This window comes from Brassica rapa, chromosome A07 (genome assembly GCF_000309985.2).
Source record: "Brassica rapa cultivar Chiifu-401-42 chromosome A07, CAAS_Brap_v3.01, whole genome shotgun sequence".
NCBI classification, from domain to species: Eukaryota; Viridiplantae; Streptophyta; class Magnoliopsida; order Brassicales; family Brassicaceae; genus Brassica; species Brassica rapa.
In genome coordinates, this window is record NC_024801.2 from 1,054,966 (window position 1) to 1,066,412 (window position 11,447).

At 31.0% G+C, this 11,447-nt stretch overlaps 1 protein-coding gene across 1 annotated transcript; it reads left to right on the forward strand.

Annotated features, from left to right (window-relative positions):
* Positions 1-2,727: 2,727 nt before the first annotated feature.
* Positions 2,728-9,802, forward strand: LOC103828302 (U-box domain-containing protein 34). Its single transcript, XM_009103909.3, has 10 exons — positions 2,728-5,340; positions 5,637-5,764; positions 5,846-5,967; positions 6,049-6,170; positions 6,273-6,386; positions 6,626-6,894; positions 6,979-7,080; positions 7,165-7,593; positions 7,678-8,427; positions 8,516-9,802. The coding sequence occupies exons 1-10, from the start codon at positions 5,103-5,105 to the stop codon at positions 8,726-8,728; spliced, it is 2,487 nt and encodes an 828-aa protein (XP_009102157.1). The 5' UTR covers positions 2,728-5,102; the 3' UTR covers positions 8,729-9,802.
* The last annotated feature ends 1,645 nt before the right edge of the window (positions 9,803-11,447 follow it).

Consider the following 11,447-nt stretch of genomic DNA (forward strand, 5'->3'; position numbering starts at 1 on the left):
CACTATACTATGCAATTAGTCTTGATGACTACATGCGCAACATCACTTAAACATAGAGGTGTGAAAATAAGCTAGTTTGCTCAACTCAGTTCAGTTCATAGTGAGTTCAGATCTTTTATGAGTTTGCTCAATTCATTTATTATATAAGTTTTCGTATGTAAACTCGAATAAAAATCATCTAGATCATGAGTTAAATGAGCTAACTCACAATCAAGTATAAAAAAAATTTATAAAAAAATTATATTTTTCATAATATAATTTAAAATTTAAATATTAAAAATCCAAAACCTTAATATTAAATACTGACTAGAACCAAAACATAATTATAGATTAAATAAAAGCTAAATTAGTGATCCAAAAATCTATTCGACATACAAATCTTACGATGATTCAGCTTCAAAATCTTCATCTTTTCAAATCATAAGGATATATATTCCGTATGAGAGTCTTAGCAATAGCTTGTTTAACATTTTAATACTAAAGATATATGATATGAAGATTGATATCAATATTTTTTTTACATTCTTATATATATTTAAAACTTTTTAGTTTTACATTTTAAGTTTAGAAGATAAATATGATTAGTATAGAAACTATCTCTTCTTACATAAGAAAAATAGAAGTCATCCACACACACACATATCATATTTGTAATCGTTCATATAAATTGTGTGTTAATTTAAGCTTGATATATCATTAAGCTCATTAATTAAATCACCAAGCTTATGAGTTAATACCAAGCTTATGAGTTAGCTCATGTTCATATAACTCGTGATTTAAATTAAACTCGATCATTAAGCTCATTTATTAAATGAGCTTACAATACAGAGCTCATGCTTATGAGAAATCGAGTTGAGCTGAGCCAGCTCATGAACTATAACTCATTTTACACCCCTAATTAAACATCCTACTATATAAAAGAGACTATTTTTGAAGTCTCTGAGATAGGACACATCAGTTAAAATATTCCTAACCTATTAAATTGACAGCTCAGCATCACATATACCAGTTACTCTTCTTTTCTTTTACGACATGTAAAATAAATCGGATATAGCTTTGCAGTGGCCCATCACCAAGCCTAAAACCACCTTCTTCGTCGCAGTTCACCCTCCCAATAGTCAATCTCCAAGGAGGCAGCACAGACTCAATCTCGTGGCGGAACTTGGTGGAGAAGATCGGAGACGCGGCTGAGAGATGGGGCTTCTTTCAGGTGATCAATCACGGTATTCCACTCAATGTGTTGGAGAGAATGAGAGAAGGGGTTCGTAAGTTTCAAGATGGTTTACATGAGCAACTTCGAGAGATACGCTAGGTTGTTTCACGGCTCCAGATCCTCCTAGACCGGGGGACTTGCCAGCTGTTTGTGGATATGATTTTTAAAATCTGTTTAAAAACTTTTTGTTATAATCAAATAATAGATCTCGATCCGCACAACTGCGCAAATTTTTGTTTTGATTCTAAATTGGTATATATTATAATATATATGTGTCTATCAATTTTTAAAATATATAAGTTTACGGTATATTTTTCATTGAATAGATTGTTTCAAACTTTCACATGTATTTCTATTTTCTTCCATATATACATTTTCAAATTATTATTTCATTATTAAAATCGTAACTATATATATAAAGATTAGTAAACTATTGTTTTATTTCCATATTTAAAGAAATTGTAACATTTCACAAATTTAGAAAGTTTTTAAGAAATTAAATTTTTTGCTTCATATATTTATATTATCGAGTAAATAATTAAACATTTAGTTTTTGTTTAATTTTTAAAATAAACTATATAGTTTAAAATTTGTTTTTATTGGTTTAAGGTAGTAAAAATTAATCATTGTTAGATAATATGATTTTTGTTATTAAAAAAAATCTTTATAATTTTAAAATTTAACATCGGAAAATATTTAAATAATTAACATATTGAGGTATAGTATTTCAACATTAAATATTTAAATTACATATATTTAATTTATACTATCTATAAATCCAATGGATTTTCTATTGTATATATTCAATTATTGATAGCTCAATAAAAACTTCTGGTATGCCCAAAATTTAAATGATAAAATTAGAGATTAAATGTAATATAAATTTATAGGAATAAGTCCATTAGGTCTATTTTTAAAAAAAATCACATATGAATCAAGGTTTTGACTTCTGTTTTAATATATACTAGATATTAACCCGCACATCCGTGCAGATATATTTATATTTTTAAATTAACTTTTAAACTATTAAATATCTTATAAAGAAATATATTTAATATCAATTTTAGGTATATAATTTTTATTTAAAAAAATTTATTTGTTGAAATTTGTTTAATGATATTGTACAAATCATATATTAATGAAGTATTTTTGTTTATTTATTTAAAATGCAACATCAATATTAATAGTTTAATTTTCAACATTAGTTTTATATGAATTAATAAAAAAATTATTAGCTTCTTTGTTTAGAAATTTTATTCTCGAAATGTTATTATGTGAATAAATTAATTTTTTTTATATTTTAAAATATTATTTATTTAATATATTATATTTCAGTTTAATGTTTTTATTTTTACTAAAATATCAAAAATAAAATGTTACAACCAATAAAATATTATTTATTTTGTTTTATGTAAAAAATTATTTTGATAATTTAAAAAGAATTAGGCTATACTATTTAATTTCAAATTAGTTACTGAAATATATAAAATATGATCTATATTAAATATGATAAACAGTCAAATGATAATTACCTAATGACAATATATTTATCTTTTCTTAGAAATGTTATTTTTTAGATGTATATTTTTTTGTTAGGAGAATATTATATATGAGTAATTTTAGGATGTTTAGTTAAATTTCTAATGAATGGTCTAACATAGACTTGTGTGTGGTAAATAAAAAATAGGACTCTATTTTAATAGAGTAGAAGATATAATAAGATAGTAACAATCAAATATGGGATGATTTTTTTACCAAGAGCATTTTTTTAGCCGGGCTTGTGTATTCGTGTCAAAGCATAAATCACTTCACTTGGCTGGTCATGATCGATTTTTTTATTGGATTTCTATATTGATTATTATATTTTAGAGTGAACAAAATAATAAAAGAATTATACTATTTTTTACAATAATATTTGTTTGATTCTTTTAGTAAACAAAATAAAGATATTCGGAGCGTCTCTCTCTTGAATCTCCGTTAAGTTAAGAGAGCCTATGGAGTTATGGATTCCACTTAGTTAACAACTAATTAGCAGTTTTACAGTTTTGGGGATGTAGTCAAAGGTTATCATTTAGGCCAATAGGTCATAGTACATATATCAAAGCTTTTTCTTCTAAATAACAACTAATACACCTATTATGCAGTTTTTGTTCGGACCCTCTCTAACAACAATTTGTCGTTTATATACCAAAATTTCAAAATTTCTTCTCAAGTTAGCTTGGTATAAGTATCCGATACAGAAGCTTCAGCTTCACCAACCATGTATTCAGCAAACAAAAAAAGTTGATTTCAAAGCAATGTAGTTAAATAATGAAATAAGGAGCTAGGCTATAACGTTCATGCCGATAGATGGACTTCCATTTTTGCATTTGCTCAAGAAAATATCCAATTATTTTTTATTTTTTGATACAAAAGATATCCAATCATAAATATAAGAAACCACCGGTTTGTATGACTCTTCACATGTTCGACTATATCTTCTTATTATTGTACACACTCACTTATGTTTTGTAAATTTTCTTTTACTGCAAGTATAAACTACAACTGAAGATTATATCAGTTCTTTTGCCAAACTTATGGTTTGTTCCCTTCCTACACAACCATTATCAATCATTTCATATGTTTATGCTAAATTTTAAAAGAAAGTTATAGAACCATATAATCCGCTCGTAGCGCGGACACGAACCTAGTAATATTAAGAAGGAATACAAAACACGTCAGATCCGTGGATTTAATATCCGGATTCAGATTTGTGGCTTCCAGATATCCGGAAAGATATCATACTATATGCGGATACTCAGATCCGTATTCGGATCCGTAAAATAATAATAAAAATTAAAATACTAAAATTCTAAAAATAATACATAAATTAAATATTTATACAAGATTTAAAAATAATATACATATATATATATATATACATATATGTATTATATGATAAAAATTTAAATATAATATAATAAGACTAATTTTTGTATAAATATTAATATATCAAATATAAATTATTAATGAAATTAAAAATAATAATATATTTTAATATATAGATCCGATATCTAAATCTAAAAATTAAGATATCCGGATCCGGATTAGGATCCGGGCATTCCGGATATTTTATTTTTGGAGCGGATCTAGAGGACATCTCAGATCGGATCCAGAGCATATCTCCGATCGGATCCAGATCCTGGATAATAAGTCTTAGGCCTAGTTTTAGCTATTTTGTTTATGTGAAACTGGAGGCGGATGTCCTAATTTTAACAGTGGGATTGTTCCTAGACTAATTAATGTCCAAAATAAATAACCATAATTGGTATTTTGACATTTTACATTAGTAGCATTGAAATTAAAATTAATAACAATAAAGAATTTGGTAGTCTTAAGACTAGTTGAAGCTGCAATTGGATCAGAAAAAAAAAAAGAAGAAAAATGTGAAATCGTTTATGCAAATAGATAAAATGTTGTTTCATCCGGGAATAAAAGTCTCATCTAAAGAGATAAGAAATATTCGATCTCTGATTCTTTTTCAGTCATATTTTCTGTTTTCTCAAACAATTATTTAGAAGTTTTCAAAAGCTACAAGAAATTGAAAATATAATAATTTCAAGCCAAAATATACAAAATTTACGGCTATGTCCCAACCAGTGGGGTACTAAAACTATTCCAGATAGACAGCTAAGCCAATCATCATACATATGTTTTTTTTAATTATTACCACTTGGTCATAAGCTATCCATCCATATATATACACTGTATACAATATAGTCGTGATCAGAGATACCCATCTCTTCAACAGCATATTCCGAACCCATTTTTGAGAAATAAAAGCGTATCAATCCCAATCTACTTTTACATATTTCGGTTACTTGAGCCATACGTAAGTAAATTGATATAGATGGTGGAAATGTTGACGCAAAAGGGTCGAGAGATGAGCAGCGGTGGTGGTGGTGGTCCAAAGGCAGATGAGGGTGAGTTGTATGTGGCGGTGGCCGTGAAGGGTATCATCGGAGATAAGTTGGGAGGAGCAGGAAGCCGCCGCGCAGTACGGTGGGCCGTCGATAACCTTTTACCTAAGGCTGATCGGTTTGTGATGATCCATGTCATCCCACCCATTAGTACTATCCCTACCCCTAGTAAGTCTCTCATTCAAACATTTCACATGTTTCTTTGCTTTGTTTCTTTTCATTTTCCCAGATGAATTTAGTAAAATGCAAAAATATTTATAAGTTCTTTAAAAACCATTTAACAAGAGATTTGTTTTGTAACATTCATGATTTGGTAACATGGAAATTGAGTCATATTCCTATTAATATACTCTCGTCAATCAAACTTTGATATTTGATTAATGTAATTTTGATCTTGGATCGACTAGTAATTTTGCGATACCTTTTCTGGAGATTAATGTTTATGCTAATGGCGTTTGCTGCAGACGGAGAGAGATTGCCCCTGGAGGAAGTTGAGGAGAGATTGGTGGAAATGTATGTGAGAGACGTGAAACAAGAATTTGAAACAGTCTTCGTTCCCTTCTTGAAAATGTGCAAGAGTAATCGTACCAAGGTTGGTTCATTTTTAAATCTATAAACCTATACAAGTTTTAGGGTCATACTGTAAAAAATCCCTGAAATATTTAACCTTCAGTGTCAGGTAGAGACTCTCTTGATAGAGTATGATGATCCTGCAAAAGCGCTTCTACGATTCATATACAAATCAGGAGTTAACAGTTTGGTTATGGGATCAATTAATTCAAACATATTCACACGGTATGTAAAATAGCTCTGTTTGGTTTAGTTTTCCTTATAACACGGTTATTTACACTAACCGGCTGGATTATTATGGTTTAGGAGAGCAAAAAGTCCAGGAGTGCCATTGACTGTCTTAACATACGCTCCCGAAACATGTGAAGTATACATTGTATGCAGAGACAGAATCACTACAAAATCTATGGATCCACTAATCAATGCAGGTATAAAATAAACAAAAAGATTATCTAATTTATGCATTATGCTGTGCATTTTTGTTGCTAGATCACTTCTCTTTAACCGTGTTTAACCGTCTAATTATTCAGCGCCGTGCACAAGTCCAAAAGCAGCTGCGACCGCCCGGCGTTTCCTGAAAGACGGGGCGGCTAGCTTCCACACTGTACCGACTCAAACTTCATCTGTTCCTGGAGAATCAATAGGTAATTTAAAAAAAATAAAATATCCATACTATGGTGTGGCTAAATGCATATTCAAAATTTTCAAATAAACTACAGGATAAAATTTATGTTTCTAACTTGTATATATACAACAAACAGATGCACCAATCATTAAGAGATTCATATTAAATATACAAAATGATAATGCATACTTGTATTATGTATACTCTATGATCTCTATGCAGGCTATAATTTTTCTTTTTTTTCTTATGTTACTGAAGAGGTAGGCACAAGGAGGTCAGCATCGGCTAAAGAGTTGAGATTGGAGGCATTAAGCCTCGCTATTAGGGAACCGGAAACACCTCAAAGTAGCAAGGCTTCTAGTGCAACAGTTCAAGATGTTATAAGGCGCCGTGGAGGATCAGATATTCCACAGCTAAATTACTCAGATTTTGATGAAACATCGGAACAAAAGTCAAGTATTGAGAACATTGTCAAGGAACAAAGAGACTCTAGTCCGCCACCCGCAACATGTAGAAAATCCAAGAAGGTACTTAACATCATCTTTTGGTTCAATGATGAGACTATTAAGAAGGAAGAAAGAGTTTTGAAGACTTGGTGTTTGTTTTGACAGGTTGAGATTGAAGCAGAGGTAGAGCGTTTGAAAAAAGAGTTACAAAATACAGTTGTTAAATATAAACAAGCTTGTGAAGAGCTTTTCTCCACACAAAACAAGGTACATTCACACTAAGCGACCTCTGGTGAATTATTTTGGTTTCTTGTCCTTCAAGTAAAGTGATTCTGTTGGGTTTTCTGCTAGGTTCAAGTAATGTCGTCTGAATGTTCCAAAGACGCTAGAAGAGTGAACAATGCTGTGGAGAAAGAAGTGCTGCACAGAAAAACCGCGGCGCTGGAGAAAGAGCGGCACATGAAAGCGATTAAAGAGGTAGAAGCAGCGAAAGCGTTACTTGCGAGAGAGTACTGTCAGCGACAAATCGCGGAGGTTAATGCTTTAAAGAATTACTTGGAGAAGAAGAAAGTGATTGACCAGCTTTTAGGGACGGATCAACGGTACAGGAAGTACACAATCGAAGAGATTTTTATAGCCACCGAAGGATTCTCGCCGGAGAAAGTGATCGGAGAAGGAGGATACGGTAAAGTTTACCGGTGTAGCCTTGATAGTACTCCAGCGGCTGTTAAAGTTGTCCGGCTAGATACGCCGGAGAAGAAACAAGAGTTCTTGAAAGAGGTGGGCTTGTGACTTAACATTTAAAGTACAGTTTCTATGGTTTGATCCGGTTTAATTTTTCGGTTTGGTATTATTACTATATAGGTTGAGGTTCTGAGCCAGCTCCGACACCCACACGTGGTTCTTCTCCTAGGAGCTTGTCCGGAGAATGGTTGTCTGGTTTACGAGTATTTGGAAAATGGAAGCCTCGAGGAATACATATTTCACCAGAAAAATAAACCGCCTTTGCCTTGGTTTATCCGGTTTAGGGTTATTTTCGAGGTAGCTTGCGGTTTAGCCTTCTTGCACAGTTCTAAACCGGAACCGATTGTTCACCGTGATCTAAAACCGGGAAACATCTTGTTGAACCGGAACTACGTGAGCAAAATCGCAGACGTCGGTTTAGCCAAGCTGGTTACGGATGTTGCACCTGATAATGTAACAATGTACCGGCACTCGGTTCTTGCTGGTACATTGCATTACATTGACCCGGAGTACCATCGTACCGGAACGATTAGACTCAAGTCGGATCTTTATGCGTTCGGGATAATCATTCTTCAACTGTTGACGGCTCGTCAGCCAAACGGGCTTGTACATGCCGTCGAAAATGCGGTTAATAAAGGAACACTAACCGAAATGCTAGACAAATCGGTTACAGATTGGCCTTTGGCAGAAACCGAGGAGTTGGCACGGATTGGTTTAAAATGTGCGGAGTTTCGGTGCCGAGATAGACCGGATCTTAAAGAAGAGGTTATACCGGTTTTGAAACGACTTGTAGAGACTGCAAATTCAAAGATAAAGAAAGAACGAAGCAATTTACGTGCACCAAGTCATTACTTTTGTCCCATCTTACGAGTGAGTACAAGCTTACCCGGTTCTGTACATGATTTTTAGTAACCAAAAGTCCAAACCGGTTTTGATTTTTAATTTGTTTTGTAAACAGGAGATAATGGAGGAGCCAGAGATTGCAGCTGATGGATTCACGTATGAGAAGAAAGCGATCTTAGCGTGGCTTGAGAAACACAACATTTCACCAGTAACACGACAAAAGCTCGACCACTTCAAGCTCACACCAAACAATACACTCCGGTCTGCTATTCACGATTGGAAATCAAGAGTCCGGTTTTCTAATGCCGTTGTTAATATAACAGGTTGATTTCTCACTCTGGAAATTTTCAAAAGAAAATATTGGAGTTGTAATGTTTTTATACTATATGCGTGTACATATATGGGTTGTAGGTTTTATGTGGTTGTGGTGGAACATAAAGAAAGAAAGAGTTATGTGATTTGGTTTATGTTTTGTAAACCTACAAGAATGAAAAATACATTATAGGTTTGTTGCATATTTCTTGGTAACATGAGGCATGTATGATGTTTTCATATTGTAGAGCTTCAACTTAATCAGGACCAATCTGAGATTTATAAGATTTACAGTAATTATAGTTTTAATCAATGTTTTTAAAACCGGACCGGATACCGACTCGGTAAAGCTACTGGTTAAGTGGTCAGAGTGCAAACACTTCTATCTCACAGTCGGCTTCACTTTAAACTTTTATCGGGAAAACTCTAGAATTTTAGGAATCTAGACACACGAAGGATAAGATAAAAGAGGATATTTAAGTTCTAATTAATAAAATAAAGAAAAGAAAAGAAAAGAAAAGCTAATTAAACAGAAAGCTAAAGAACAAAAATTTACCTTAGGGTTTCGACTTTCTCGAGCTACTATAGTTAAGGTTCTAATCATGAGAAATGGCTAAGGCGGTGTCTGCTATTTATAGGGGTGGAGAATGATCTCAGGAGAAAGTATAGGTCGTGGGTTATAAGCATGAGCTGTCCTGGCTTCCCCATGCAATCAATTGGAGAGAGATTGGTGTGCAGCCACAACTCTGGTTGACGAATCTCATCTTTTAGAAGGATACCAAAGAGTTCAAATTTTCGATTCAGAGATTACGGATGATCGCTGAAATGCAGATGACAAACTGTACTCAAGTAAATATGCAGAAAATAGCTGAATACTGATTCATCTATTCTCCCAGCATTTCTTCTTGGAATCGCTCTGAAGTGCATAGAATTTGATTAAGTGATTACGAAGTGGGATAGTCGGGGATGACAAAAAGGTTTGGGCTTAATTAGGCTGTTTAAAGATGTTAAGAAACTCCAAAATGAAAGACCAAATTCGACGATGACATGGCACAAAAATGATTTATGATAAGCTGATTTTTGTAGCTTATGTGGATAGGTTAAACGTAGCTCATATCCCCCTTTTAGTATTAGTAGATACTCAGTTTGGGTTTTCGAATTCAGATACGACATTAAAAGAGGGCAGTAAATGCCTAAATTAGCAAAAAGATTTCAAGTTCTGAACTATCATTTGCAAAATTCTTCAAATATTGTACCAACAATAAATCTAGAGACGTAGGATCATCTCAAAAACCCCATCAAGTAGTAATCTCTTTGTTGAGCTTTGCAAGCTCCTGTCTCACCACACCGGCCCTCTGCAAGTTACAACACATGAAATTCATTCAACAGAGTGACTAGGACAAGTAAATGATTATGAACTTAACATTAGCATTATAAATATAACAGTGATTTTGAGCTTTCACATTTTCTGTAGATAGAACAAGCCATTTGAAAACATCTATGTATCTTACGAGTACAAAGAAGAAAGATAATGGATCATTAAACATCAAGGAGAGTGTAATTTTAGTAAAACAGAGAGAGAGATGGAAACTGACCTTGATTTTTACCTCTATAATGCAACATATTTTGGTTATTTAATCATTGTGTTCTATATTTGTGATAACAATGTTTTTAAGATTATCATATGATATTTCTCTTATAAAAATGCAATCCAAAATCATCCATCAAATATTATTTACCATAAATTTATGTCTGACCTAGTGACCTCTACATAAAATCCAGAATTTATAAAAAAATATTATTATTCTTTCTAAAACATAGTTTTCAAATTTTCAAATTAATTTTATTATGTTCTTGTGCACCAATCAGTGTGATACTGAATTAGAAATTTGAAATAGATAAATGGTATAAAAATTATACATGTACTAGTTATTGATTTATCTTATATATTAAAATAGAAGTCATGACTTCTTTAATGTGTGATTTTTTAATTTAGACCATCACTTAGAAATCTTACTAAATGTATTTTATTAAGACTAATAAACATAAAATCTTTAAAATACTTTAATCATAATATTTTTTGACATCTTTTCATTTTAATAGTATAGAGATATTTATTTTAAAATTCTAACAAACCTGTTTTAAAAGATTTTTACAAGATCTTCATTTTCGAAATTATATTTAAATATTTCCACTAATTTCGAAACTTGTTTGAAATATTATTACACATTAATATATTCAGTTATCATTTATAAAATGAAAAATAAAAAAATGTATAATATTTTATTTATTATATAATCATAATTAATCATTTTAAAAGAAATTTTTTTTTGTCATCAATAAATTTATAAATTTAATACAATTTTATTATATTTAGCTCTATAATAATTTCTTATTAAAAAAATTATTATATTGAGCTAAATATAATAAAATTGTATTAAATTTATAAATTTTATTTTCGTAAGTATAAAATACTTATGTTCAAAAATAAAATCTAATACGTTGGTAAGATGAGTTAACATTAACAAACTATATACTACATGTATAAAAATTGACATGTATTTCTTTAAAGCTAATAATATAAAATCTTTGTAACTATTTTAATCATATATTTTCATTTTAAATATAATATATATTATATTTTAAAAATTCTAATAAATCTGTGTAAAAATATTTTAACAATAACTTAATGTATTTTAAGTTATCGTTTATAAAATAAAAAATAAATAAATTAT

What these genes read in the sequence shown, in the direction of transcription:
- LOC103828302 (XM_009103909.3), top strand. Translation starts at nt 5,103, where the DNA reads ATGGTGGAAATGTTGACGCAAAAGGGTCGAGAGATGAGCAGCGGTGGT. An exon ending in TAGTACTATCCCTACCCCTA is followed by an intron (nt 5,341 to 5,636) that starts GTAAGTCTCTCA and finishes CGTTTGCTGCAG; the next exon opens with ACGGAGAGAGATTGCCCCTG. An exon ending in CATGTAGAAAATCCAAGAAG is followed by an intron (nt 6,895 to 6,978) that starts GTACTTAACATC and finishes TTGTTTTGACAG; the next exon opens with GTTGAGATTGAAGCAGAGGT.